At 44.3% G+C, this 27635-nt stretch overlaps 1 protein-coding gene across 3 annotated transcripts; it reads right to left on the bottom strand.

Moving 5' to 3' along the window:
- Nucleotide 1: 1 nt before the first annotated feature.
- Nucleotides 2-27035, bottom strand: LOC308235447 (uncharacterized protein). Of its 3 annotated transcripts, none has more exons than XM_080644275.1 (5): nucleotides 26839-27035; nucleotides 23985-24130; nucleotides 19499-19625; nucleotides 3351-3424; nucleotides 2-2276 (listed from the first exon to the last, which is right to left on the bottom strand). In XM_080644275.1, exons 2-5 carry the CDS (start codon nucleotides 23997-23999, stop codon nucleotides 846-848), a joined length of 1647 nt encoding a protein of 548 aa, XP_080500401.1. In that variant the 5' UTR covers nucleotides 24000-24130; nucleotides 26839-27035; the 3' UTR covers nucleotides 2-845. The 3 variants fall into 3 exon arrangements, with proteins under 3 accessions (XP_080500401.1, XP_080500402.1, XP_080500403.1); XM_080644276.1 differs by having other exon boundaries at nucleotides 23985-24273; nucleotides 26839-27025; XM_080644277.1 differs by having other exon boundaries at nucleotides 23985-24213; nucleotides 26839-27017.
- Nucleotides 27036-27635: the final 600 nt, after the last annotated feature.

Raw genomic sequence — 27635 nt, 5'->3', positions numbered from 1 at the left:
TAAACAGTACACAGAAGCCAATTTATTATATTCCAAAAATTATAATATTCAAAACTTGAGAATCCAGCACAAAAACTGAATGGTAGGCTACCTACTTTATGAACATAAAGCAATATACTTGCCAAATTCTGACATAAGTCATAGCATTAGTAAAATTCCAAACTTCTGAACAGAAGCTACAGGGGCCTGAAGGGCTGATGTGAGGGCGGAAGAGTTTTAGATGCCACTGATATAGCACAGAGAGGAAAAGAGAGGGAGCTATAAAAACATCAATGATGGAGGGAATCACTGATCAGCTGGCTCCTGCAAGATCCACAGCTGGAATTGAGTCCGCAACAAGGGCCTGTGCCCTGACAAAGAATTGCACCCTGGCCTCCTGGTTCATACATCCAAGCTAAACCACTGAGGCAAGCCAGCCAGTGCTTTCTCACATTTTCTACAGTGTAAGGCTTCCCTCCACTATAAAAGTCTCTGATATCTAGTAAATTTTGAGCTATATGTATAGGATCTTGCACATGCTCTACACTTGAAAAGTTTCTCTTCAGTATGAACTCTCTTAGGTACAGTAATACATTACTGGCTTTACTACATTTTTCACTTCATAAGATTGATCCCAGTCAGAATTCTGTGATGTTCAGTAAGTTTTCACTGTTGGTAAAGGACTTATGACACTCCTTATAACTGTAATACTTCTCTCAAGTATGAACTCTGCCATACAATAAGGCAGGAACATTGATTAAAGGCTTTGTTACATTTTTACATTTATAAGGCTCCTCTCCAGGATGACCTCTCTGATGATGTGCAGTAAGGTTTCAGGCGTTGCCAATGGATGTGCCACATTCTCTTCACTCATGTGGCTTCTCTCCAGTATGAACTCTCTTATGCGCAGTCAGTTGTGAGGACCATCTAAAGGCTTTGCCACATTCTCCACATTTATAAGGCTTCCCTCCAGTATGAACTCTCTGATGCGTAGTAAGGTGTGAGGAGCTGCCAAAGGCTTTGCCACATTCTCTACATTTATAAGGCTTCTCTCCAGTATGAAGTTTCTGATGTCGCTTAAGGTTTGAGGAGTCACTGAAGGCTTTGCCACATTCTCTACATTTAAAACGCTTCTCTCCAGTGTGACTACTCTGATGAAGACGACACCTTGAGGACCTCCTGAAGGCTTTGCCACATTCTCCACATTTATAAGGCTTCTCTCCACTATGAACTCTCTGATGATTATTAAGGGATGAGGACCTAGTAAAGGCTTTGTCACATTCTCTACATTTATAAGGCTTCTCTCCGGTATGAACTCTCTGATGCTTAGTAAGATCTGAGGAGCTGCCACAGGCTTTGCCACATTCTCTACATTTATAGGGTTTCTCTCCAGTGTGAACTCTCTGATGATATCCAAGGCTTGAGGACTGGCTAAAGGCTTTGCCACATTCTCTACATTTATAAGGCTTCTCTCCGGTATGAACTCTCTGATGCTTAGTAAGATCTGAGAAGCTGCCACAGGCTTTGCCACATTCTCTACATTTATAGGGTTTCTCTCCAGTGTGAACTCTCTGATGATAAGCAAAGTTTGATACTGCACTGAAGGCTTTGCCACATTCTCCACATTGATAAGGCTTTTCTCCAGTATGAACTCGCTGATGTTGATTAAGGATTGAGGACTCACTGAAGGCTTTGCCACACTCTCCACATTTATATGGTTTCTGTCCAGTATGAGTTATCTGATGGTCAGAAAGGGTTGTGGAGCTCCTGAAGGCTTTTCCACATTCTCTACATTTATATGGCTTCTCTCCGGTATGAATTCTCTTATGATAAATAAAGGCTGAGGACCGGCTGAAGGATTTACCACATTCTCTACATTTATAAGGCTTCTCTCCAGTGTGAATTCTCTCATGTTCACGAATATTTGAAAGGAAATTAAATGTTTTACCACATTCTTTACATTTATGTTTTTCTCTAGTACGGATTTTCTTAAGTTTATTTAGATCGAGTATTTGACTGAAGAGTCTCACACACTGATTAAATTTGTAAGCTTTCTCTCTGGTATGAATATTACCTCGTTTAGTATGATTTGAAGATTGTTTCAAAGGTTTGTTTGTTTTTGCCACAGTATGAATAAACTGAAGTATACTTTGACTTGACATTTGGTCAAAGACTTTTCCACCTTTATAATGGTTCTCTGGAAGCTGAATTTTCTGATGTATATTAGAATTTGATTCTTGGTTAAAAATTTTCCAGTGCTCCTTGTATTGATAACTTCTGTCTTCATTGCATGTATTCTGATAATCATTGAAGATGGAAAGGCCTTTAGTGACAGCTATAATTTCATTAAACATGTACTCTTTTTTTCAAATAACTAATCTGTGATAACTATTAAACCATGATGGTGTATAACAAAAACACTCCTTCCAGGCTGGTGTGACTCAGGGGCTGAGGAACAAACCGTGAACCAGGAGGTCACAGTTTGACTCTTGGTCGGGGCACATGCCTGAGCTGCAGCCTTGGTCCCCAGTGGGGGGTGTGCAACAGGCAACCACCCAGTCAATGATTCTCTCTCATCACTGATATTTCTCTCTCTCTCTCTTCTTCTCTCTTAAATCGATAAATTCATATTTAAAAAAGGATTCCCAAGTTTATAAAAATTATAGGCATTTGTATCAAAAACATTATTTCTCAATAGAAGTATACTGATACTTTAATACAGAAGTCAACTAATTGCATTTAAATTTTGTATATTCATTATAAACCACTATATTCTAGAAATGATTGAAAATTTGATCCCACACTACACTGTATTAATTCTTATATTTACAGCATAGATTATGTAAGTTCATAGATTTTCAGTATTTTCATTCCAAGAATGTATAATATTAAAAACATTATGTTTGGTCTTCACATTTAGAAACACATTAGTTTAAAATATAATTAATTTAATTGGAAGCATTACCAAATGTGTAATATCTTTGACCTCATTAAGTGACAATGATTTTATTATGAATAACTGTACCAGGTTACTTCTGTCCATGTTAAAATACTTTTTTCTCGCCAAAACCGGTTTGGCTCAGTGGATAGAGCGTCGGCCTGGGGACTGAAGGGTCCCGGGTTCGATTCCGGTCAAGGGCATGTACCTTGGTTGCGGGCACATCCCCAGTGAGAGGTGTTCAGGAGGCAGCTGATCGATGTTTCTCTCTCATTGATGTTTCTAGCTCTCTATCCCTCTCCCTTCCTCTCTCTGTAAAATATCAATAAAATATATTTAAAAAAAAATACTTTTTTCTCATCTTACACTCCTCCTCAAATTCCAAGGCTTTCACTAAATGTACATTATCAAAGCCATATCTTCCATATCTTACCAGTATTATTTTAGGGAGTAAATCTCTTATTTTTGGCTTTTGCAGAATGGCATGGTTGTCTTCGGATAAGATAGCTGAAAGATATGAAATAAAGTTTCACCGTTATGACACCCAGGGGAATGTACATTGAGTACTCCAAAATTAAGTTAAATGTTCAAAGCAAGACCAAGAAAGGTACAATGAGGAAAAGTCACATCAAAGAGGGTTAAAAAGTTACTTACATTTGAAAACAATACTTGAAAACACCCTAGCAAACAGTGGCAGTATTACAAGAAAACTCCCACTTCCCAGTTTCTTCTCTGAGGAGATAGACATGAGGGTACTGTGTGTGTTCAATGATCTTGTGGTTTAAAGCATCTTGAAGAAAGTGTTTCTGTTTTGCATGATACCGATTGCTAAACTAATGGCATTACTGGTACATGGTGAATGCACTGTAATGGCTGCTAAAAAGAAAAAGTGGGTGCCTAGAACACATGGTTCAGTGGCTGTGCATCAACCTATGAACCAGGGCGTCACAGTTTGATTCCCAGTCAGGGCACATGCCCGGGTTGTGGGCTCCATCACCAGTATGGGGCGTGTAGGAGGCAACTGATCAATAATTTTCCTCTCTGGGGGACATATGTAATAATTTCAACAATAAAGAATTATTAAAAATAAATAATAATTCTCTCTAATCATTGATGTTTCTATCTCTGTTTTTCCCACACCCTTCCTCTCTAAAATCAATGAAAAAGTCTTTAAGAAAGAAAAAAGAAAAGCTGGTTAATTGTTCAAACACTACAGAGACTGCAACAGTGAAGACACTTACAGAGAACAAAAAGAAATTTTGGGTTCTGGGAAAGAAACAGAAAATTATTGAAACTTGGAACTTATACACACTCTGCCCCCAAACAATTTTGACATAAATTAGAATTTCTACCACAGGTGATTCTTTTTTAAAAAAATGTATTTTATTGATTTTTTTTTTTACAGAGAGGAAGGGAGAGGAATAGAGAGTTAGAAACATCGATCAGCTGCCTCCTGCACACCTCCCACTGGGATGTGCCTGCAACCAAGGTACATGCCCTTGACCAGAATTGAACCTGGGACCTTTCAGTCCGAAGGCCAACACTCTATCCACCGAGGCAAACCTGCCAGGGCCACAGGTGATTCTTATTTATTTTCTCTTACAAAAAGCAAGTTCATAAGGCCTGGTTGTTTAAATTCCTAACCCCCCACAAGAGATATTCAGACATTGAGAAAAACTAAAAAACATGATCCAAACATAAAAGTATCTATCAAATGAACCAAACACAAAAGTGAAGCTAAAAAAAATGGACCAATATAAAAATATAACAGAATTATCAATGAGAGATATGACCAAGCTGAAGGATCAAAACACTTGCATAGCACATTGAAGATTCTGATAGAAGGAAGCCCACATGGGACACTAACAAATCGACCACTTTGCACACCAAGTGCAGCGACAGAAATACAGAATAGTGAAAACGCGTGATAACAGATAAAAAATTAAGAGTTGAAGAAATGGGGAACGTCAGAAAAATGGAGGCTAGAGAGATCACCCAGGCCTGTCCTCCTGCAACTAGAACAAGTTAATCAACTATAACTCAACAAAGAATTCCCTGCATAATATAGAAACATGACTGAGAGACCAACGCATTGAAACATCTAGAGGTGGGCAACCAGGAATAGAAGGGGAAGAAGGGAGGAGAGGCCAGATGGCATGGACACAGCCCTGCAGCAGGAGCTGGCGACCACCTCCATCCAGAGAGGGAGGGAAGCTGGTAGTATTAGTTGTTCCCATGGGGCAGAACAGAGAGTCTCAGTGGGCTCTCCAGCGGGTGAGCAGTGAGAATAGCAGCTGAGCCAGCAGAGATGCCTGGGCAAGGACACAGCATAGGGGTTCTGCCATGACTGTCTGCTGAGGGGCAATGGTGATTCAAACAAAGCAATGTAGCCACAGAGCCCTACCTTCCCTCAGATTCCCAAAACTCGCTTCCAGTTAACCTGGGTCAAAGAGCACAGTATCAGCACACAGAGACCTAGTGCCATAGAATCGCTGTTGACTTCTGTGATGGATAACCAGGTGAGGTCTGTGGGGGGACCCACAGAGGTCTGGGGTCACCATTACAATAAGGGCAAAATAAACACCCACCCAAGCAGCAAGGCTGTAGTCAGCTCTGGGAGTTCAGAGTTAATAATGTTGTCATTCAGCGCCACCTGCTGTAAAATACAGAAAGTCCTCTTCAGAGAAAGCTGACAGTGGAGACTAACAAACTGCATTAGTAACCACGGTGATGAGAAAGCTCAGAAAGGAAATAAAAAGTCTCCAGAGAGCCCTAACCGGTTTGGCTCAGTGGATAGAGCGTCGGCCTGAGGACTCAAGGGTCCCAGGTTCGATTCTGGTCAAGGGCATGTACCTTGGTTGTGGGCACATCCCCAGTAGGGGGTGTGCAGGAGGCAGCTGATGGATGTTTCTCTCTCATCGATGTTTCTAACTCTCTATCCCTCTCTCTTCCTCTCTGTAAAAAATCAATAAAATATATTTTAAAAAAAAAAGTTTCCAGAGAGCAAGCTGCAGCACATGGAAATATGTGATAGAAATGACACAGAATTCAAGATTACAGTTCTGAAAACACTCAATAAGATACGGTAACAGCAATTCAATGCACTCAGAAAACAAATTAATGAACAAAATGAGTGCTTTACCAAATGGATTGAAACTTTCAAATGAACCAATCAGAACCCTTGGAAACAAAGTATGCAATTTAGGAGATTAGGGGTGAATTACTGAGACTAGGGAACAGCTGAACAGATGGAGCAAAGAAAGAAGAGACCTGAGCATGAAAAGGAAGAAAGGGCTCCACGACAACTATCTGACTCCATCAGAAAAGCCTCATATATAAGAATTATAGGCATACTAAGAGGAAGAAGAGAGGAAGAAGGGAACTAAAAGCCTATTCAAACAAATAGTGAGTGAGAACTTCCCAAAACTATGTAAACAACTAGATCCTCAAATTTAGGAAGGACATAGAACACCTACTCAACTCAATCCAAAGAGGCCATCTCCACGGTACATTGTATTGCAACTGTCAAAAATGAATTTCAAAAAATAAAAAGGAATTCTCAGCCAGGGAAGAGAAGGAAGTAACCTACAAAGGAAAACCCATCAGCCTATCATCCCACTTCTCAGCAGAAACGCTACAAGCCAGAAGAGGGTGGAACCAATTACTCAAATGACTAAAAAAGAGAAATTACCAGGCAAGAATAAAATACCCAGCAGTAATTTCCTTTACATATGACAGAGAAAGACTCACCCATACATACACAAGCTAAGGGATTTTCTCTCCAGAAAACCTCCATTGCACAAATACTCAAGGGAGTTGTTCTACCCAAGACAAACAGTATAAAGTCACAACAATACTAGTAAGATCTAATGGTGCTGTACAGTTTAAACTAAATTAATAGACTTCTTTTTGTTTCTATTTTGTAACATATAACATTACAAAATTTATATCTCATCACCTCCCAGACATTGTGTTTATTCCGGGGATGACACATAGCTACAAATATAACATCTATATTATTAAATATCAAAGGAATGTAATGTTATATACTTCAAATTTTTGAAAGCCAAATTCTTAAGTTTGTTTTTTTAACTGATTCTATTAAAATTGAAACTCCCAATCTATCAACTGAAACATTAAGGAGAAAAAAAGTTATGTTCAACATGAGAAAAATACCGATGCCACAAGTGGAGAAAAATCTTTATAAAACACAACGTTTACAAAACGATTTTTAAAAAATATATTTTTAATGATTTCAGAGAGGAAGGGAGAGGGAGAGAGAGATAGAAACATAAATGATGAGAGAGAATTATCGATTGTCTGCCTCCCGCACGCCTCCTACAGGGGATTGAGCCTGCAATCCCAGGCAGGTGCCCTTGACAGGAATCGAACTTGGGACCCTCTGGTCCGCAGGACGCTCCATCCACTGAGCCAAACTAGCCATGGCCGTGTACAAACCTATTATGCAAAACATATAAAGAAGTATTCCAACTCATCCTGGCCAAGTGTGGCTCACTTGGTCAAGCATCTGTCATTCACCAAACGTTACTGATTTGATTCCCAGTCAGGGCGTCGTGCTCAGGTTGCGAGCTTGAACCCCTTAGGGCCGTGGTCGGCAAACAGCTGCTTGCAAGCAACATGCGGCTCTTTGGCCCCTTGAGTGTGGCTCTTCCACAAAATACCACGGCCTGGGCGAGTCTATTTTGAAGAAGTGGCATTAGGAGAAGTTTAAGTTTAAAAAATTTGGCTCTCAAAAGAAATTTCAATCGTTGTCCTGTTGATATTTGGCTCTGTTGACTAATGAGTTTGCCGACCACTGACTTAGGGCAGTGGTTCTCAACCTTCCTAATGCCGCGACCCTTTAATACAGTTCCTCATGTTGTGGTGACCCCCAACCATAAAATTATTTTCGTTGCTACTTCATAACTGTAATTTTGCTACTGTTAATGAATCGTAATGTAAATATCTGTGTTTTCCGATGGTCTTAGGTGATCCTGCAAGCAGTTCTCAATCTGTGGTTCGCGACCCACAGGTTGCGAACCGCTGCTGCAGAGCCTAAGAACATCAGAAAATACAGATATTTATGATTCATTAACAGTAGCGAAATTACTGTTAGGAAGTAGCAACGAAAATAATTTTATAGTTGGGGGTCACCACAACATGAGGAACTGTATTGTTAGGAAGGTTGAGAACCACTGCCTTAGGGGGGTGTGCCGGGGGCAGGCAGTTGATGTTTCTTCCTCATGAATGTTTCTATCTCTCTCTCTCTGTCTAGCTTCCTGTCTGTGAAATCAATAAAAAATATATTAAAAAGATCCTTCACAACTTATGTCACTAAGTAAATGCACATTAACGCAATGAGAAGTAACAAACAGCACAGTTAAGCGACACGAACCCACCACCGAACAGGTCAGAATCCAGAAGACTGACCCCACCAAATGCTTCTGTGGATGGGGAACAACTAGAATGCGCATTTATTGCTGGAGAAAGTGCCAAATGCTATAGTCACTTGGGAAGATAGTCTGGAGGTTTTTACAAAACTAAACATACCCATACCATATGAAGCCTTAATTGTGCTCCTTAGTATTTATCCACACACAGGTAAACATATTATCTACACAACAGCCTACAAGGTGGTCTTTATAACATCTTTGTTCATAATTTCAAAAAAAATGAAAGCAACAAAGGTGTGTGTCACCAAGTGAATGGATAATTAAACTGAGGTATGTACAATAGGAAATTGTTCAGCACTATAAAGATATATCAAAACATGAAAAGAGAGGATAGAAACTTAGATACATAGAAACTTAGATACATAGAATTAAGTGAAAGAATCCAATCTGGCTGGCCAGGTAGCTGAATTGGTTACAGCACTGCCCAGATATGCCATGGATAGGGATTCGATCCTGGATCAGGGCACATACAAGAATCAATCATAAATAAATGCATACGTAAGTGGGACAACAAATTGATATTTGTTTCTCTCAAAAAATCAATACCAAAAAAAACACCAACTTGGAAAGGCGACATATTATATAATAACTATATGACATTTCAGAAAAGGAAATGACAAACCCAGTAGACAAATCAATGGTTACGAGAGTGTAGGGGAAATAGGGAAGAATAGGCAGAGCAGAGAGAATCGTTAGATCCTAGAAGCTAATCTGTACACTATCATTTTGGAAATGTGCCATCATAAATTTTTCCTCACCCTTAGAGTGTACAAACCAGCAGTGAACCCTAAGGTAAACTATAACTTTGAGAGATATTGTGCCAATGTAGCTTCCTATATATAATCAATGTACCACTGATAGAAAACAGAGAAGGGGCAGGTTATGCAGGGAGCATGTGGGAATTGTCATCACCCCTACACCATTTTGCTGTGCATCTAAAAGTAGTCATTGTTTTGTTTTGAAAATGTATTTTTATTGCCCTAACCAGTTTGGCTCAGTGGATAGAGCATCGGCCTGCAGACTGAAAGGTCCCAGGTTTGATTCCGGTCGGGGGCATGTACCTTGGTTGTGGGCACATCTCCAAGGGGAGGTGTGCAGGAGGCAACTGATCCATGTTTCTAACTCTTTTTTTAAAAAATACATATTTTATTGATTTTTCACAGAGAGGAAGGGAGAGGGATAGAGAGCTAGAAACATGGATGAGAGAGAAGCATCGATCAGCCGCCTCCTGCACACTCCCCACTGGGGAAGTGCCTGCAACCAAGGCACATGCCCTCGACCGGAACCGAACCCGGGACCCTTGAGTCCGCAGGCCGACGCTCCATCCACTGAGCCAAACCGGCCAGGGCAATGTTTCTAACTCTTTGTCCCTCTCCCTTCCTCTGTAAAAAATCAATAAAATATCTTTTAAATAAAGAAAATATATTATTATTGATTCCAGAGATGAAAGGATAGAAACATCAATGATGAGAGAGAATCATCGGTTGGCTGCCTCCCGTATGCCCCACACTGAGGATCTAGCCCACAACATTGCATGTGCCCTGACCAGAAATCGAACTGTAGCCTCCTGATTCATAAGGTCGACACACAACCACTGAGGCCAGGCTAAAAGTGCTCTTTGAAAAACTCCATCACAGACTTTTTCTTTTTTTAAAATATATTTTATTGATTTTTTACAGAGAGGGAGTGACAGGGATAGAGAGTTAGAAACATCGATGAGAGAAACATTGATCAGCTGCCTCCTGCACACCTCCTACTGGGGATATGCCCGCAACCAAGATACATGCCCTTGACCGGAATCGAACCTGGGACCTATCCACTGAGCCAAACCGGTTGGGGCCAGACTTTTTCTTTGAAGTATCTGATCTCAGGTCCAGGAAGCTTTCTTACCGTTTTGTTGTTGTTGTTCTTGTTATCTTTACCCAAGGATATTTTTCCATTAATTTTCTTTTATTTTTTTGGTTAATACTCACCAAGGATATTCTTCCATTGATTTTTATTTTTACATATTTTTAAATACAGTTTTATTGACTTCAGAGAGGAAAGCAGAGGGAGAGGGATAGAAACATCAATGATTACAGTGGTCACTGATCGGCTGCCTCCTACACGCACGACTTTGGGGATCGAGCCCACAACCTGGGCATGTGGCCCAACCGGGAATCGAACCATGACCTCCTGGTTCCTGGGTTGACGCTCCACCACTGAGCCACGCCAGCCAGGCTCCACTGATTTTTAAAGAAAGTGGAGGAAGGGGAAGAGACAGAGGGAGAGAAACATCGATGTGAGAGAGATTCATCGATTGTTTGCCTCTGGCTTGCACCCTGACCAGAGCCAGGGATCAAGCCTGCAACCCAGGTATGTGCCCTTAACCAGAATCGAACCGGGACCCTTCAGTCTGCTGGATGATTTTCCATCCACTGAGCCAACCAGGCTCCATTAATTTTTAAAGAGGGTGGGATGCGGGGAGGGAGGAGGGAGAGTGAGAGAGAAAGAAACATTGATTACTAGCCCACCACACATGCCCCAATGGGGCCAGGGAAAGAACCCACGACCCTTTGGTGCTTGGACGGATGTCCCAACCACTGAACCACACCAGCCAGCTTTTTTCTATCATTTTTTCCTGCACATGTGATAAATAAACATTTGTAACCAACATAAAAAAACAACAACACAAGATGTCACTTCAGAAAAATAAGGATGACCAGGATCAAAGAAACAAAGTATAGAGGGATGGGGGTGGCTGGGGAGAGGTCAATGTGGGGAAAAGGAGGCATATGGAATACTATATGTAATACTTTAAACAATAAAGAATTAAAAAAATAGCCGAAACCGGTTTGGCTCAGTGGATAGAGCGTTGGCCTGCGGACTGAAGGGTCCCGGGTTCGATTCCGGTCAAGGGCATGTACCTTGGTTGCGGGCACATCCCCAGTGGGAGGTGTGCAGGAGGCAGCTGATCGATGTTTCTCTCTCATCGATGTTTCTAGCTCTCTATCCCTCTCCCTTCCTCTCTGTAAAATATCAATAGAATATATTTAAAAAAAAAAAAAAAAAAAAGAATTAAAAAAATAAAGAAACAAAGCATAAAAAGTGTTTTATAAACTGTTGAGAAAATGGACCCTATTCCTGGCTGAATGGAACATTAATTGATGCCAACAGTATGAAACACACAGGAGCATTTGTCAAAAAATTACAAACAGAATAATCCCATCATACACCATCCCATTTGTAGGTATTTATAAAAAAAACATTTGCAGGAGAAACTACAAGAGACATTTGCACATCTGTGTCCATTATGATGTTATTCACAAAAGCCTGAGATAGGTGGAAACAACCCTAAGGTCCATGCAGTTGAATGAATGAAGGAAGTGTCCTACATACGTACGATGGAAGACTACTCTGCCATGAAACAGAAGTAGAGATCATCAACTGAGAAACAGAGAGAAACCCTGAGGACATTTTTTTAAGTGAAGCACACAAGTGACAAAGAGAAACTGTAGGGTTTCCCTTAGGTGAGTAATCTAATGTCATTCACCTCAGGAAAAAAAAAAAAAAAAAGGGAATTACTGGCCTTGCTTTTAAAACAAATGAGGAAGTAGTTTTTCAATGCATATTGAGACATTTCTGCAAGATGGACGTTTTGAGAGATCAAATGCACAACAAGGTGGGTATACTGAATAGCAGTGGACTGTTATAGATGGTAAAGATGGTAGATTTTTAATCACGTTGTTGTGTTTTTAAAAAACTTTATTGATTTTTATAGACAGGAAGGAAGAGAGAGCATGAAACATCAATGTGAAAGAGAAGCAATGATCGTCTGCCTCGTACAGGCACAGCAACCCCAGACTGAGCCCGCACCTAGGTACATGCCCTGAACAGGAAATGAACTGGTGACCTTCCAGTGTATGAGTCGATGATATAACCAACAGAACCACACAGGCCAGCTCTAGTCACATGCTTTTTACCAAAATTGAAAATAAAAAATAACATCTAAAGAGACAGAATTAGCCCTGACTGGTTTGGCTCAGTGGATAGAGAGTTGGCCTGCGGACTGAAGGGTCCCAGGTTCGATTCCGGTCAAGGGCATGTACCTTGGTTGCAGGCACATCCCCAGTGGGGGGTGTGCAGGAGGCAGCTGATCGGTGTTTCTAACTCTCTATCCCTCTCCTTTCCTCTCTGTAAAAAATCAATAAAATATATTTTTAAAAAATTAAAAAAAATAAAGAGACAGAATTATAAAACTTTTCAAAACCTACCTTCGATGGTAACAAGTTTTTATCTCACATGAAGAGAACATAAATTTATCCAAAAAACAAATATTAAGTAAATGTCCGTAACGACACAGAAAAAAGCATCCATTCTCCAGAGCCTGAGCAGGGGAAGAAGCAAGGTGAGCCGTGAACGAAGCCGGGTAAGGGCACAGACAAACACGCCCATGACGTTCATGGGGACAGACACGTGGCTGACTCAGACCTGAATGTCCGGGGGCACTGAGGTGAGAACTACCACCCACTTCCCTCATATCTAAACAAAACCCACAAAGGCCGTGAACTAAATGTGGGAACTATCACAACCCAGGAGACACTCAAACACCTGTGTGCATGGGGGCTGTGTGAGACTGCGGGGTGCTGGGGTCACGGCACTTCCTCCTTTTTTTTTAATGTTTATTTTATTATTTTCTAATATATTTTTATTGATTTCAGAGAGGAAAGGAGAGAGAGATAGAAACATTAATGATGAGAGAGAATCATGGATCGGCTGCTTTCTGCACGCCCCTCACTGGGGAACTGAGCCTGCAACTCCGGCATGTGCCCTTGACCAGAATCGAACTGGTCCTTTCAGTCCACTGGCTGACGCTCTATCCACTGAACCAAACCGGCTAGGGCAGGATTTCCTCCTAAAGGGCCTGCACACGGACTTACTCTTGGACTCACTGACTCTGAGCTCTAGCACCAGGGCATCAGTTGCACAGACAGGGAGAAACTGAGTTGTCTGTCCGTCGTCAGAGCCAGAGCTGGAAGGGCAGCTTTGTGTCAGCGAAAAGTGCTGAGAGCCCACTGTTCATTTCTGAGACCTTCCCACAAAGCCAGCAGGCGCCTCCATGTGAGTCTCCATCACCCTGGTTAACGCTGTAGCTCTGACCTACTGATTGCTGGAGAACTTGTCCACCCAACTTGGGCCCCCCACCAGAGCTGTTTTGCTATGTTTGGTGGCTTTTCCATAAAAACGGCCTCGTCTTTCTCATGCTTCAGACTTTCCCCAAATCCCTCAAACAAGCAGCACTTGGCTTTCAGGTGCCACAGACGGCACACGTAAGTGGCCTGAGGCTCGGCTTTGGTGGCAACTAGTTGTGGATGACAGCGGGACCTCTCCGGGGCAACGCCAAGCTGAACACAGGCAGCAGCCACTGCCCAGCTGGTGTGGCTCAGTGGTGGAGCACTGACCCATGAACCAAGAGGTCGCTGGTCCAATTCCCAGTCAGGGCACGTGCCTGGACTGCAGGCTCCGTGCACAGTAGGGGGCGTGCAGGAGGGAGCTGATCAATGATGTTTCTATCTATCTTTCTCCCTTCCTCTCTGTCTAAAATCAGTAAAAACATATTTAAGAAGAAAAAAAAAAATAACCACGTGAACCAGTTTGGCTCAGTGGATAGAGTGTCGGCCTGCGGACTGAAGGGTTCCTGGTTCGATTCCGGTCAAGGGCATGTACCTTGGTTGCCGGCACATCCCCAGTGGGAGGTGTGCAGGAGGCAGCTGATCGATGTTTCTCTCTCATCGATGTTTCTAACTCTCTCTCCTTCTCCTTTCCTTTCTGTAAAATATCAATAACATATATTTAAAAAAAAAAACAACACAAAAAATCCAATTTTCAGGTCGCTCTATAGCTCATATCAAGTGGCCCCAGGACGACACAGGTGGTGCCTGACCTTGGCCCACACCTCCTGACGGCCCCAGAGCCAGTCCCTTCGTTAGTTAGCTTCATACCCCCCTGGATTACAACCCAACCTCCACGGGAGACACACTCACAGGCAGACTTGGTGGACATTCAAGCACCACATCAGCAAGTTCAGTTACAGGGGCTTGGCCCCAGCACTGCTGCTTCTCTTCTCAAGCTGCAGTGGGTCCTCACAGTCAATCTGCCTGGGGGTCGATCCCGTCAGTAACGTGCCAACAGCAATCAAGGCTCAAGGACAGCAGGACAGAAAACACAAGCCACACACAGCACCGGCCTGCAGCACCTAGCTGGAGAGACTCGGGAGGGCGTGCCACTGAGCCCTACAGAACGCCTACTTGAGCCACGCTCCCAAGTCCAGCAGATGGCGCAGCTCTACCTAATACACAGCCACAAAGATGCAGACAAGTGGGAAGACAAAAAACGGGTCCCAAATGCAAGAAATGGAGAAATCTCCAGAAGAAGAAATGGAGGCAAGCAAACTGCCAGATACAGAGTTCAAAGCAATGGTTATAATGATGCTCAAGAAACATCATGAAAACCTCAATAGCATAAAACAGACCACGGAGCCCTGACCGGTTTGGCTCAGTGGATAGAGTGTCGGACTGCGGGCTAAAGGGTCCCAGGTCCAATTCCAGTCAAGGGCATGTACCTTGGTTGCGGGCACATCCCCAGTAGAGGGTGTGCAGGAGGCGGCTGATCGATGTTTCTCTCTCATCGATGTTTATAACTGTCTATTCCTCTCCCTTCCTCTCTGTAAAAAAATCAATAAAATATATTTCAAAAAAAAAAAAAACAGACCAGGGAAACCATTAAAATGTAAGTCAGAAATGAAGGCTACACTAACTTAAATAAAGTTAACTATTGCAGGGAATCTAAAGGAGATGACTGCCCAATTCCGATTGACTCCGTGGGAAGGGCATCCACCCGAGGAATGAAGGATCTTGGGTCCGATTCCCGTCAAGGGCATGTACCTCGGTTGCAGGCTTGAGCCCCCGCCCTGGTCGGCTCATATGGGAGGCAACCAATCGATGTGTCTCTCTCACATCCGTGTTTCTCTTTCTGTTTCCCCAATACATTTGCACTCTCTCTAAAAATCAATGGAACAATATCCTGGGGAAAGGATTAACAAAAAATAAAGAAAGAAATAAAGTAGAATAGATGAAGCAGAGAATCAAATCAGAGATTTGGTATATAAGGAAGCATATTAACATCCAACCAGAACATCAAAAAGATAAATGAATTTTTTAAAAAATGAGGCAAGCCCATCAGGTAGTTCAAGGGTAGAGCATCTACCTATGAACCAGGAGGTCACGGTTCGATTCCCGGTCAGGGCACATACCTGGGTTGCAGGCTCAATCCCCAGAATGCGGGTATGCAGGAGGCTGCCGATCAATGATTCTCTCTCATCGCTGATGTTTCCATCTCTCTCCCTCTCCCTCTCTCTCTCTTTTTTTTTTTTTTTTTTTAAAAATATATTTTATTGATATTTTACAGAGAGGAAGGGAGAGGGATAGAGAGCTAGAAACATCGATGAGAGAGAAACATCGATCAGCTGCCTCCTGCACACCCCCCACTGGGGATGTGCCCGCAACCAAGGTACGTGCCCTTGACCGGAATCGAACCTGGGACCTTTCAGTCCGCAGGCCGACGCTCTATCCACTGAGCCAAACCGGTTTCGGCTCCCTCTCTCTCTTAAAAAATTTTTTTTAAATGTGCAAGACAAGAATAGAACATTTTCCAAATTGTAAATTCTAAATACATGTACTAGTGGAAAAGAATTCTCTTATAACAACTGTAAATTCTAACTGTCATTATGCATCCATGAACAGCAAATATTTTGCATTATGAAATACATTACATGGAAGAAAAAATTCACAGGATATGAATTCAAATCATTCTAAAATATGAGTATATGTTAATAAAGAAGCATTTTGGGGCCCTAGCCTGATAGCTCAGGAGGTTAGAGCATCGTCTCGATACACCAAGGTTGCGGTTTCAATCCTCGGTTACGGCACAAAATCAATTTAAGCAATGAATGCATTAATAAGTGAAACAACAAAAATCAATGTCTCTCTCTCTCTCTTCCCTTTATTCTCTAATAAAAACAAAAAAATATTTAATTGAGAAAAATTGTTGTCATTATTTCTGCTACTCCTACACAAAATGTATAGGTGTAATCAATCCTAAAGTAAAAAAAAAAAATAAAAATGAAAAAAGAACTGCCACTCATTTATTAAAAAAAAGAACCATAAGAAATTTGTAAAGTATGCAGAGATTGACTGATGTTTAAAATAAACATTTCAAATCTAAATAAACAAATAAAATAAAATAAACATTTCAGCCCTGGCCAGGTAGCTCACTTGTTAAGAGCATAGTCGAAGTATGCCAAGGTTGTGTGTTCAATCCGGGATCAGGGCACATGTAAGAATGGACCAATAAATGCATAAATAAGTGGGGTAACAAATTGATATTGTCTTTCTCCCTCTCTCTCTCCCCGCTCTGTCTTTACTGTTCTCAACTTCTCTTAAATCAATACAAAACAAATGAAAAATTAAGCTAAGTCTTTCAAGTTAAGTATAACATGATGAAGAGACATACTGAGGGAAGTTATTGAAAAACATAATCATTGCTTTTTCCTAAAGTAAACTTAAATGGAAGAACAAAATTTATTCCTAAATATGAGGTGCCCAGTATTTCTGTAACTCACTTACTACCAAAGAACATTCCAGCATGTTGTATCAGCACTTGACAATATAAAACCACAATCTGACCAAGATCTCATCAGAAAGTGAAAACATATATGACACCGTCACAGGTAACTTTGGTCTGAACAAGAGAGAATCACAAGATGATAGTGAAGAACAAATCGGGTAACCATGGAGACTCTCCTACAGATGGGCAATGTTCTAAGGCCACAAAGGGCAGTAACTTATTCTAAAACTTTGTGAGTTAAATAAACACATTACACTGCTGTCACACAAGGAAACTGCAGGTGGCACACACAGGAAAAGGAAGATTTGAAGTGAAAGAAAATTAGATTTCCTCATTTTGGGGAGGTGCGGGTGCTGTGATGGAATCCCTGAGTCTAAACTTTGCGGGGTCTTGTTTGAAGCCTACATTGCATTAGAAATTACAAACCAGAGAACAGGACACCTGTCCCGTGTTCCTGGAGTTTCTCCACCAAATTCCACCATCTCAATCCTTTCAGGAGACAAAACCAAAATTTCAACAGAAAAACCTTAACATGCAATTCCTCAAGAACATGCACAGATTTTCCCAGGCCCCCAAAGCAATGGAAGAGGAGCCCTCAGAGCCCAAGGGGAGGACCTGGCCTCACTGCTAACGTGAGGATGGCGGTCACGGGGGCAGAAGCAGAGTCCGGAGAGGATGCACGTGAACCGGTCCTGATGGAGACGGTCTGTCCCTCTACGACAGCAGCAGACAAACCTGAGCTTCTCAAAATCCTTCCCACTGAAACAGCTTCCCAACCCAAATGGAAGGTCTGGCTTCCTCCGTGACCTATGGACCTCTCACCTATGTCATCTGCTTCCTCATTCCCACCTACCTGGAACAGATATTGTCGTTTTTCTGTTCACATTCAAGTGCTCTTTCTCATTCTTTTTTAATATTGTTTTTCTATTTTGTTGAGGGAGAGAGAAAGAGAGATAGAGAGATAGAGAAACATTGATATATATTCCACACATCTATGCAATCATTGGTTACTTCTTTTTTTAAAAAAATATATTTTATTGATTTTTTACAGAGGAGAGGGATAGAGTTAGTAATGTCGATGAGAGAGAAACATCGATTAGCTGCCTCCTGCACGCCCCCTACTGGGGATGTGCCCGCAACCAAGGTACATGCCCTTGACCGGAATCGAACCTGGGACCCCTCAGTCCGCAGGCCGACGCTCTATCCACTGAGCCAAACCGGTTTTGGCCCATGACTTTTTTTTTTAGAGAGAGTGGAAAGGAAGTAGGGAGAAGATGGGGAGAGGGGAGAAGGGAGAGAGAAGAGGGGAAAAGTGAGAGGGAAAAAGGGGGAGGGGGAGGGGAAGGGGGGAGGGGGAGAGAGCACAATGTGAGAGAGAGAGTTCAATTGACTGCCTTCCCCAAATCCCAACTCCGGCTGGGGATTAAACCTGCAGCCCAGTTACATGTCCTGACAAGGAAAAGAACCCTCCGGTAGATTGAAGCTCTAACCTGAAGCACACCAGCCAGGGCAACATTGGTTGCTTCTTGAATTCATCCTGACCGGATCAAATCCAGAACCTTGGCAGACAGGGATAACGCTCTAACCAACTTACTTCCCCAGCCACAGCCCACCTGCTCTTTCATTTGCTTACAAAAGATGATAAGAACTTGCTTAGAGACTGCAAGAACTACCAGTATTAATTATTAGACTAGAGGCCCGGTGCACGAAATTCATAAATGGGTGGGGTCCCTAGGCCCGGCCGGAGATCAGGGCCAATAAGGTTCCCTCCCTCCCAGCCTCCTCCATCCCTCACCACCTTTGTGCTGCCACCTTGTGGTTCGTTGCCAATCGGGGCCTGTGAACAGGGTGAAGGAGAGGGGGAGGGGCCTGGGAGGTTGGCCTGAGGGGAGGGGGGTAGCCAGCTGCGTCCAACCACCCACCCCTGGTTCCCTGTCTCAGCCCAGGGGCCTGCTGCCCGGGGGGGGAGGCACTGGGAGGTTGGTGGCCGGACCCATGTGCGATCAGGACCTGTGGACTGCGGGCAGATCCTGTGTTGAGTGTCTGCCCCTGGTGGTCAGTGTGCGTCACACCGACTGGTTGTTCTGGACATTCCATTGTAAAAGTAGTTTAGGCTTTTATATTTACAGATGGAACATGATTTTGATATAGACATTCTCCTATTTCCAATCCACTGGCAAGAAGACATGGTAGAATATTTGAATATTCTAGAAAATTATTTTCCAAAATGCTGTTTCCTGACAGATCCTTAATTAGTCTAGACAACAAGTAAAATTTTCAAACACTGAGTTCCTAATTCACAACAAAGCCTTTCTTTTCTAAACCAGAAAACGATCTCCATTTGTTTCCTAAGAGCAAGAATCAGAAAGTCTACCCTAGACAGCAGAAGCCCCCAGAGATGTTAAAATAAAGGAAAGAAAACCCTGCGGGTGGAGTAGGAACTCGGGAAGGAAGTCATCCTCACCCAGGGAAGCCAGGTTGCTGTAGTTCTCCACCATCACATCCAGGTACAAGTTCCGCTGAGCTGGGTCCAGGCACTCCCACTCCTCCTCAGAGAAATCTATGGCCACATCCCTGAAGGTCAGCGGTCCCTGAAATAAAACACACATTTACCAAGAGGTCACCAGAAGAGTTCACAATGTCACCCAACATGGAAACAGTGTTAGGAGAAAAGAAAAAAAAATGAAGAAAAATAAAAAAGAAACAAACAAAAAAGAAAACCACGTTAGAAGAGGTTTTAACCAAGGAGAACATCCTGAATCACCCAATAAGATCACTTTGCCCAGTTACCTTCTCTGATATGCTTTCTAACCCTAACAAATGGAGGAGAAACCAAGATGGCGGCATAGGTAAACACCTAAACTGCGGCCTCACACAATATCAAAACTACAACTAAAACACAAAACGGACACCATCCAGAACCACAGGAAAGCTGGCTGAGTGGTAATTCTACAACTAGAAGAAAAGAGGAAAGCACATTGAGACTCAGAGGAGCTGCAAAAGGCTGAGGTACAGAGACTCGCACGCGGAGAGGACGGGCGGCTGAGTGCATGGGCGGCTGAGTGCGCAGCTGGCTTTCTAAAGCGGGAGGGAGAAGGAAACTCCCGACTGCACTGAACTCCAGTCCCGGGCGAGACGCTGGGAAACTGGACTCATTCGGGGGGAATCTGGACTGTCAGGAAAAGAGAAAGCACACTGAGACTCGGGAGCTGTGGAAGGCAGAGGCCCGAGGCACGCGCGTGCAGAGAGGACTGACTGCGGAATGCACGGGAGGCTGAGTGCACGGCTTGCTTTCTAAAGCGGGAGGGAGACAGAAGCTCCCGACTACATTGAACTCCAGTTCCGGGCAAGTTTCTGGGAACCCAGACTCATTCGGGGAGAATCTGCACTGTCTGGCAGCCGGCGAAACTCCAGGGCAGCTTTCTCTCAGAGGTGCCTGCAACAATTACCAAGGGACACTGAGACCCAGAGGCCCCATAGGGCAGGGCTGACGGGAAGCCAAGGCAGTCTGCTCCACCCTGAGACTCCGCCCCATCCAAGCTGAGCACAGAGTCTTTTGCAATTTTGCAATTCTTGTCTCATAAGGGTGTCTCCAGCACAGAAGTTCTCCCAGCGTAGACACAGCTGATCCTCACAGCCAATTGGCCTGGAGGTCAATTCATCCCAGTGATACCAAAAACAATCAAGACTTTAACTACAACAAGACTGTGCACACAGCCCACAAAGAGGTGCACCAAGAGTGTCCACCTCAGTAACTGGGGAGGCTGAGCCACTGGGCCCTATAGGACACCTAGCACACAAAGCTACACTACGAACTCAGGGAAGTAGCAAAAATGCGGAGACAAAGAAACAGATCACAAATGAAAGAAATGGAGGAAAACAAACAACTGGATATAGAGTTCAAAACCATGGTTATAAGGTTTTTCAAGAATTTCCTAGAAAAGGCCGATAAATTTAACGAGACCCTCGAGGATATGAAAAAGGACCAACTAGAAATTAAACATACACTGACTGAAATAAAAAATATTATACAGGCCCTAACCAGTTTGGCTCAGTGGATAGAGCGTCGGCCTGCGGACTGAAGGGTCCCAGGTTCGATTCCGGTCAAGGGCATGTACCTTGGTTGCAGGCACATTCCCAGTAGGGTGTGTGCAGGAGGCAGCTGATCAATGTTTCTCTCTCATCGATGTTTCTAACTCTCACTCCCTCTCCCTTCCTCTCTGTAAAACATCAATAAAATATATTTAAAAAAAAAGACTTATTAAATTAAAAACAAACAAACAAAAGCACTAAGAAATGAGGATGACGCATGTCCCAAAATCCACAGTACAGACTTTACTTTTCAGGAAAATAAACTTTAAAATTAGGGCATCGACACGGGCATATGGGTTTCTGAGGGCTGTGTTTGCATCGCTCAGGGTCCGTGGTGTGTATTTCTCAGCTGGAGATGTCATGCTGAGTTGGAAGCATAATTACTGCCTGAAGTTAACACAGTCAACCACGACTGCACTTTCCTACAAATACAGGTTCTGATCCAGGTTCTCAGATGGGGCCTGTGTTTCCACATGTGTAACAAGCTCACTTTTCGCTTGTGATGCCAATGTTTCTGGTCCATTTGTCATACTTCTGAATACACAGCAAAGAAAACACAGGAAAAAATTCATACAGAACTTTTAAGTGAAAGTATTTTTCAATGGAATTTATAGTTCTCATGGAACAGGACACATAGGAACCACAATCCTGTTTGAAATTTTACTATGAGTATTCTTAGAACAAGATTATTCTGCCTTTGATAGGAGAATGTTTTGTGAAACATATAATTAAAGTTACTAGTAAACCTTCAATTTTATTCCAAACTTGATCTACAATTAAAAAACAAACAAACACAGCTCAATACCCATAAAGAAAAGTCATGAATATTCACAGCAGATTCTGTAACTGAGAAGAAGAATAAAGACAGGTTAAGCAAGTAAGAAAATACAGCTCAGACAATGTTAACATTTTATGTGGAGACAGACACACTGATGAGAACTTACCTACAATATACAATGGATAGAAAAAAAGAATTGTCCTGTCAACGAAATCAAGGTTATTTTGTGATCCCATAAATTTCATAAACCTTCATGTGAATGATATCCTTTGAATATTATAAACACAATAAGGAGATGAACTCAGCCCTGGCTGATTTGGCTCAGTGGATAGAGCGACAGCCTGCAGACTCAAGGGTCCCAGGTTCGATTACAGTCAAGGGCACATGCCTGGGCTGTGGGCTCAATCCCCAGTGCGGGTGTGTACAGGCGGCAGCCAATCAATGATTCTCTCTCATCATTGATGTTTCTCTCTCTCTCTCCCCCCCTCTCCCTTCCTCTCTGAAATCAATAAAATTAAAAAAAAAAAAAAAAAAAGAACATGAACTCACATAATGATAGAAAATATTTTGGACCTATTATTTCTTGGTCACTAATTTATTTGGAAGTTTTTGAGGGTCATTAGTGGAGAGCTACAATCATAGAAATTTACCTGAATTGGAGATACATTAATAATATGATTCTTGTAAACTTTCTAGACAATATAAAAAGTGATTATGTCGAGTATGTCCATGACATGAGCATAGAATATAATGAAAATTTACAGCAAGAAGGCCTCATGGGTTGAAGCACCCATGTCAAAAGACAGTGATCTGTAGGAAATAAAAGTAGGGCTTTTATTTTTCAAAGCAAATAGAAGCTAAGACGAAGAGGGGGCTTCTGGATGGTCTGTGCACATCTCTCAATAAATTCTATGATTAGGGGAGCATCTCAGCCAAGGGATTATCAGGTGAACTGGAACAATGGATACCAAGTGACTGAGGCACAGGAAAGGACATGTCAGAGCAAAAATACATAAATAAGCAAGTCATTATGTGAAAATGGTCAGAAATAAACATTACTTTTTGCAAGTGTCAATCCAGGTGTACCTCTCACGTTCTGTAAGCTAAAGGTACATTTAAATAGCAAGTCTTTCTTACTAATCTAGTGAGCAAGTCTCTTCTATTTACTCTTCTTTTCAGAACTTGCTGAGCTATTCTGAGCAGGAAGATGTGCATTTTCTTACCCCTATTCTAGCGCTGATGCTACAGCCACTTGACCCTAAAAGCTACATTTCCCTTCTTCACCTACACTGAGTGGCCAGATTATTATGATCTCTGAATGCATAATAATCTGGCCACTAAGTATACACACACACACATATATATGGGCCCGGTGCATGAACTCGTGCATGGGTGGGGTCCGGCCAGTCTGGCCAAGGGGAGGGGACATGGGCGGTTGGCCGGCCTGCCTGCTGGTTGAACTCTGGTTGAGGGGACAATTTGCATATTAGCCTTTTATTATATAGGATATACACCGAGTGCCACATTATTATGTATTCAGAGATCATAATAATCTGGACACTGTGTATACTTGAACCCCGTTCGGGGCCTGCTGACCAGGGTGAGGAAGAGAAGGAGGGGCCTGGGAGGTTGGCCTTGAGGGGGGAGCCGGCCCTCAGCCTCCCTGGGAAAGGGGCTTCGTCCACTGCCACCCATGCCCGGTTCCACGTCCCAGCCCGGGGGCCTGCTGGCCGGTGGGAGAGACCGGGAGGTTGGTCAACAGGTCCCATCTACGATCGGGACCTGAGGGCTGGGGGCAGCTCCAGTGTTGAGTGTTGAGGGATGTTTTCAGTAGTTGAAATTCATCAATTAGAGGTGGGAAATCTTCTTGACCTGGCGGAGCGTGCATAACATGAATGCAGAGAAGGGCCAAAGGATAAAAGTATATAAACTGCTGACCTTGACTATCATAAGAAAAACAGTAATTAACTAAGTAAATGAAAGAACATGAATAGCACCAACATCAGAAGTGGCAGGTTCTAAATCCACAGAAGCCAGAGGAAAAGGAATCATAGCCTGTGACCCAGGACACATCGTTTACCTGAGGAGCAGCCATGTGGTCCTGGTCCTGATGGGGTCTGGGTTGTTTCCTCAGGTGACAGTATGTTGAGGAGTCACAGAATGTGCCTTCAAAGACGTCAGCCCAGCATCTCAATCAGCTCCCCTCACACTCACAGTCAGAAGGACCTGGAAATGGGGAAAATGCCAGCCCTGCTGTCCTTTGTCACAGGAGAGAGTCAGCAGCAATGAGCTCCTCCATGGAGAACACACTGGGAGTTTTTGTGTGTGTGTCTTCATGTGTCTCTCCTCCCAAAGACATCCACAAACTCCTACAGAAATGAGAACGTGAGCTGCTGTCCTGACCCCCCAAACCAAACAGAGCACCCCCTTACCTCCCCTGAACAAAGCCTGCTCCCCACTCTCACAAAGGCATCCTGCACCCCTCCTGCTAATCCCTGTCCTCACCTTCCCATCACCTGGAGCCCCTCAGTAACCAATGATGCCCCACCCAGAGCAGCTGTCCACCTCCAAGGGGGAAAGTGCCCCTGAGGGCATTGCTTAAAGCTCCTCAGGGGATCTGAGAAGACCCAGAGGATTTATCTCAGGATGTTTTTTTTTTTTTTTTTAATGTATTTTATTGATATTTCACAGAGAGGAAGGGAGAGGGATAGAGAGCTAGAAACATCGATGAGAAACATCGATCAGCTGCCTCCTGCACACCTCCCACTGGGGATGTGCCCGCAACCAAGGTACATGCCCTTGACCGGAATCGAACCCGGGACCTTTCAGTCCGCAGGCCGACGCTCTATCCACTGAGCCAAACCGGTTTTGGCTCTCAGGATGTTTTTAAATAATAAATTACCTGTCAGACAAAGAAAAAGTAAATCCATGAAGAAACACACACACACACACACACACACACACACACACACACACACACAAAATACCACATCAACAAACCTCACGCTTCTAAGATACTGTGAAAAAGTATCAGGCCCTAGCCGGTTGGGCTCAGTGGATAGAGCATCGACCTGCAAACTGAAAGGTCCCAGGTTCGATTCCGGTCAAGGGTACATGCCCGGGTTGTGGGCTTGATCCCCAGTGGGGGACTTGCAAGAGGCAGCTGATCCATGATTCTCTCTCATTGTGGATGTTTCTCTCTCTCTCACTCTCCCTCTTCCTTCCTCTCTGAAATCAATAAATATATATATATATATATATATTTTTAAAAAAGTATCAAATGGTGACAGACACAGGCCACCTCCTCGTTGGAATCCCAAGAAATGACAAGGGTCCCATGACCAACAGACAAGTCTCTCCCCTCTGAGTGACTAAGGGTTGCAATTGGAAGCAAATTATTATAAAATTCCCAAGCATTATAAACTGGAGATTTATAAGTCTCATTGAAATCTGTATAACCAAGACAATTCAGCTGTTAAATAACTATATAAAGGCACACCTAGACGGCATGACTCAGTGATTGAGCTTGGACCTAAGAACCAGGAGGTCATGGTGAGATTCCTGGTCAGGGCATGTGGCCAGGTTGCAGGTTTGATCCCCAGTGAGGAACGTGCAGGAGGCAGTTGATCAATGATTGCCTCTCATCATTGATGTTTCTCTCTCTCCCCCTCTCCTTCCCTCTTAGAAATCAATAGAAATATATTTAAATGTATGCATATACATATATATAATGTGTGTGTGTGTATATATACATGCACACACACATAAAACCAGAAGCCAATAAATCACAACTTAACCATCCACACCCCATCAGCTCACCTCTCACCCAGACCAGGGTTCCCCTCCTCCCACTGCTGTGTATTTCTGTCTATGGATCTGTCTCTGTCTCCCTGTTCCCTTTCTCTCCACTGCGGTCCTTTCCTGTGTCCCCCTCTCCCCTCCCTGCTCTTTCTCCCCTTTTCTCTCTGTCTGTCCCTACACCTGGACCATGAACCTCCTGAAACCCATTTCCCTTCAGGTGCTCTTTCTCCTGGTCTCTGATTGCTCCCATCTCCACACACGTCTGCGTCTTTCCCTCCCCACGCCCGCGGCCCCTCTGCTGCCTGTTACAGTCTGTCCTGCTCCCCACAGCTGGCTGACTCCGTGCTGCTTCCCCCTCTGCCCCCTCATCCCTGAGCCCCCCTTTCTGTCCCTGCACTCGCTCCACCAACTCTTCTCCTCTGAACCAGTGTCTCTGTCTGACCTGCCTCCTCCTGTGTGGCCCCACTTCCGCTCACCAGGACCCTCTCCCTCTCAGCTCCCCTTCCTCTCTCTGTGCTCCCCCTCCTCCCTATTTCCCCACTTCCTTCCTCCTCAGGCTCCTTTCCCGAGTTACCCCCTCACTCCTACCGTCACCGTCCAGTCCCTCCCACACCCTATGGGCCCCTCTCTGTGGACCCCTCACTGCCCTTTCTCCCTCCCACGTGTCTGTCTCTCTCACTCCCTCTCCTGACCCCCCAGCCCGGTTCCCCGCCCCCGCAGTCACCGCTCCCACAAAGCCCCTCCCTGCGGGCAGGTCACCTCTTCTGGGGACACCGCGTTCTTCCCCCTGAGCCCCACCCCATGGGAACTGTGCTCCCCTGGCATTCAGACCCCTTATTAATGGGGGTGGGCCTAGGAAGGCGGGGTGCAGACCCCCAGGCCGGGGAGCCATCCGGGCTCTTTGGGCAGAAAGCTCCGGGCGGGGGGAGGGGCACAAAGGACGGGAACCCCCTGACCCAGACTCTCAGCCCCGCGGGGGGGACCGGCGGCCCCGGGAATGGTTTTCAGCAGGAAAACCGCGCGGCAGGCGGTGGCCCACAGCCAAAGGCGGACAGACCGCGGGCCGGGGCCTCAGTTTCCGCCCAAAGGAACGCGGGGCCTCCACTGCGCAGCCTCCCGGGACGCGGACTCACCGCCGTGAGGGGCTCCGGGGCGGGGACCTCAACAAGGACTTCAGCGCCTGCAGCGCCCCTCAGCCTTCCCTGCTGGGAGGAGGACGGAGAGCAGCAGCTTTAAAGCACAAACACCTCCTCAGGGGGAACCGCCACCTTCCGCTCCACAGCCGCTTCAGCGTCTGCCAGAAACTGCGCATGCTCCTCCCTGCGGGATGGGCGGGGCCAGAGCCTGAGCTGCTAGATCCCGCCTTGGGGGAGGGGCCGAGCCAGGCGGCCAGGCCCGTGCAGGGATGGATGGAGGGACAGAGGGAGGGAGGGCGGGGCAGGAGCAAGTGGGCAGCCCGGGTCCCTGCACCCAGCTCCCAAAGTTGTCAGCCGTTCCTGGTTGGAGTTAGCACAGCAGTGTGTTTGCCTCTAAGGCTGGCTGTGAAAGGATTCACAAGGGAGAGAAGAGACAGGAGCAGAGAGAGGGCGTTTATTTTACTTCTTTAAAGGGAGGAAAGGGCCAGGTGACTTTTGATGGCACAAGGCTCCCCAGACAGAGGGGGCTGTTCTTTTATTAGGGTGCTAGCGAGTAAATGGCAGCTGTGGCAAAAGCATTAAGAGGGGAGGAGGAATCTGGAAATAAAGGTTGAAATAAAGTAGTTGTCATTAAAATTAATGCTCTGTGCATTCAAGGACTCTCCATGAGTGAAAATAGTCTATAACAGGGGTGGGCAAACTTTTTGACTCGAGGGCCACAATGGGTTCTTAAACTGGACCGGAGGGCCGGAACAAAAGCATGGATGGAGTGTTTGTGTGAACTAATGTAAATT

This window comes from Plecotus auritus, assembly GCF_963455305.1.
Source record: "Plecotus auritus genome assembly, chromosome: 10".
NCBI lineage: Eukaryota > Metazoa > Chordata > Mammalia > Chiroptera > Vespertilionidae > Plecotus > Plecotus auritus.
Note: the sequence above shows the minus strand (reverse complement) of the source record. Positions and strands in the feature narration are given on the sequence as shown.

Coding starts and splice junctions, on each gene's coding strand:
- LOC308235447 (XM_080644275.1), bottom strand. Junction 3,425..19,498: donor CAGCAACCTGGCTTCCCTGG/GTGAGGATGACT, acceptor CATATCTTTCAG/CTATCTTATCCGAAGACAAC. Junction 2,277..3,350: donor TACTCCCTAAAATAATACTG/GTAAGATATGGA, acceptor AATGATTATCAG/AATACATGCAATGAAGACAG.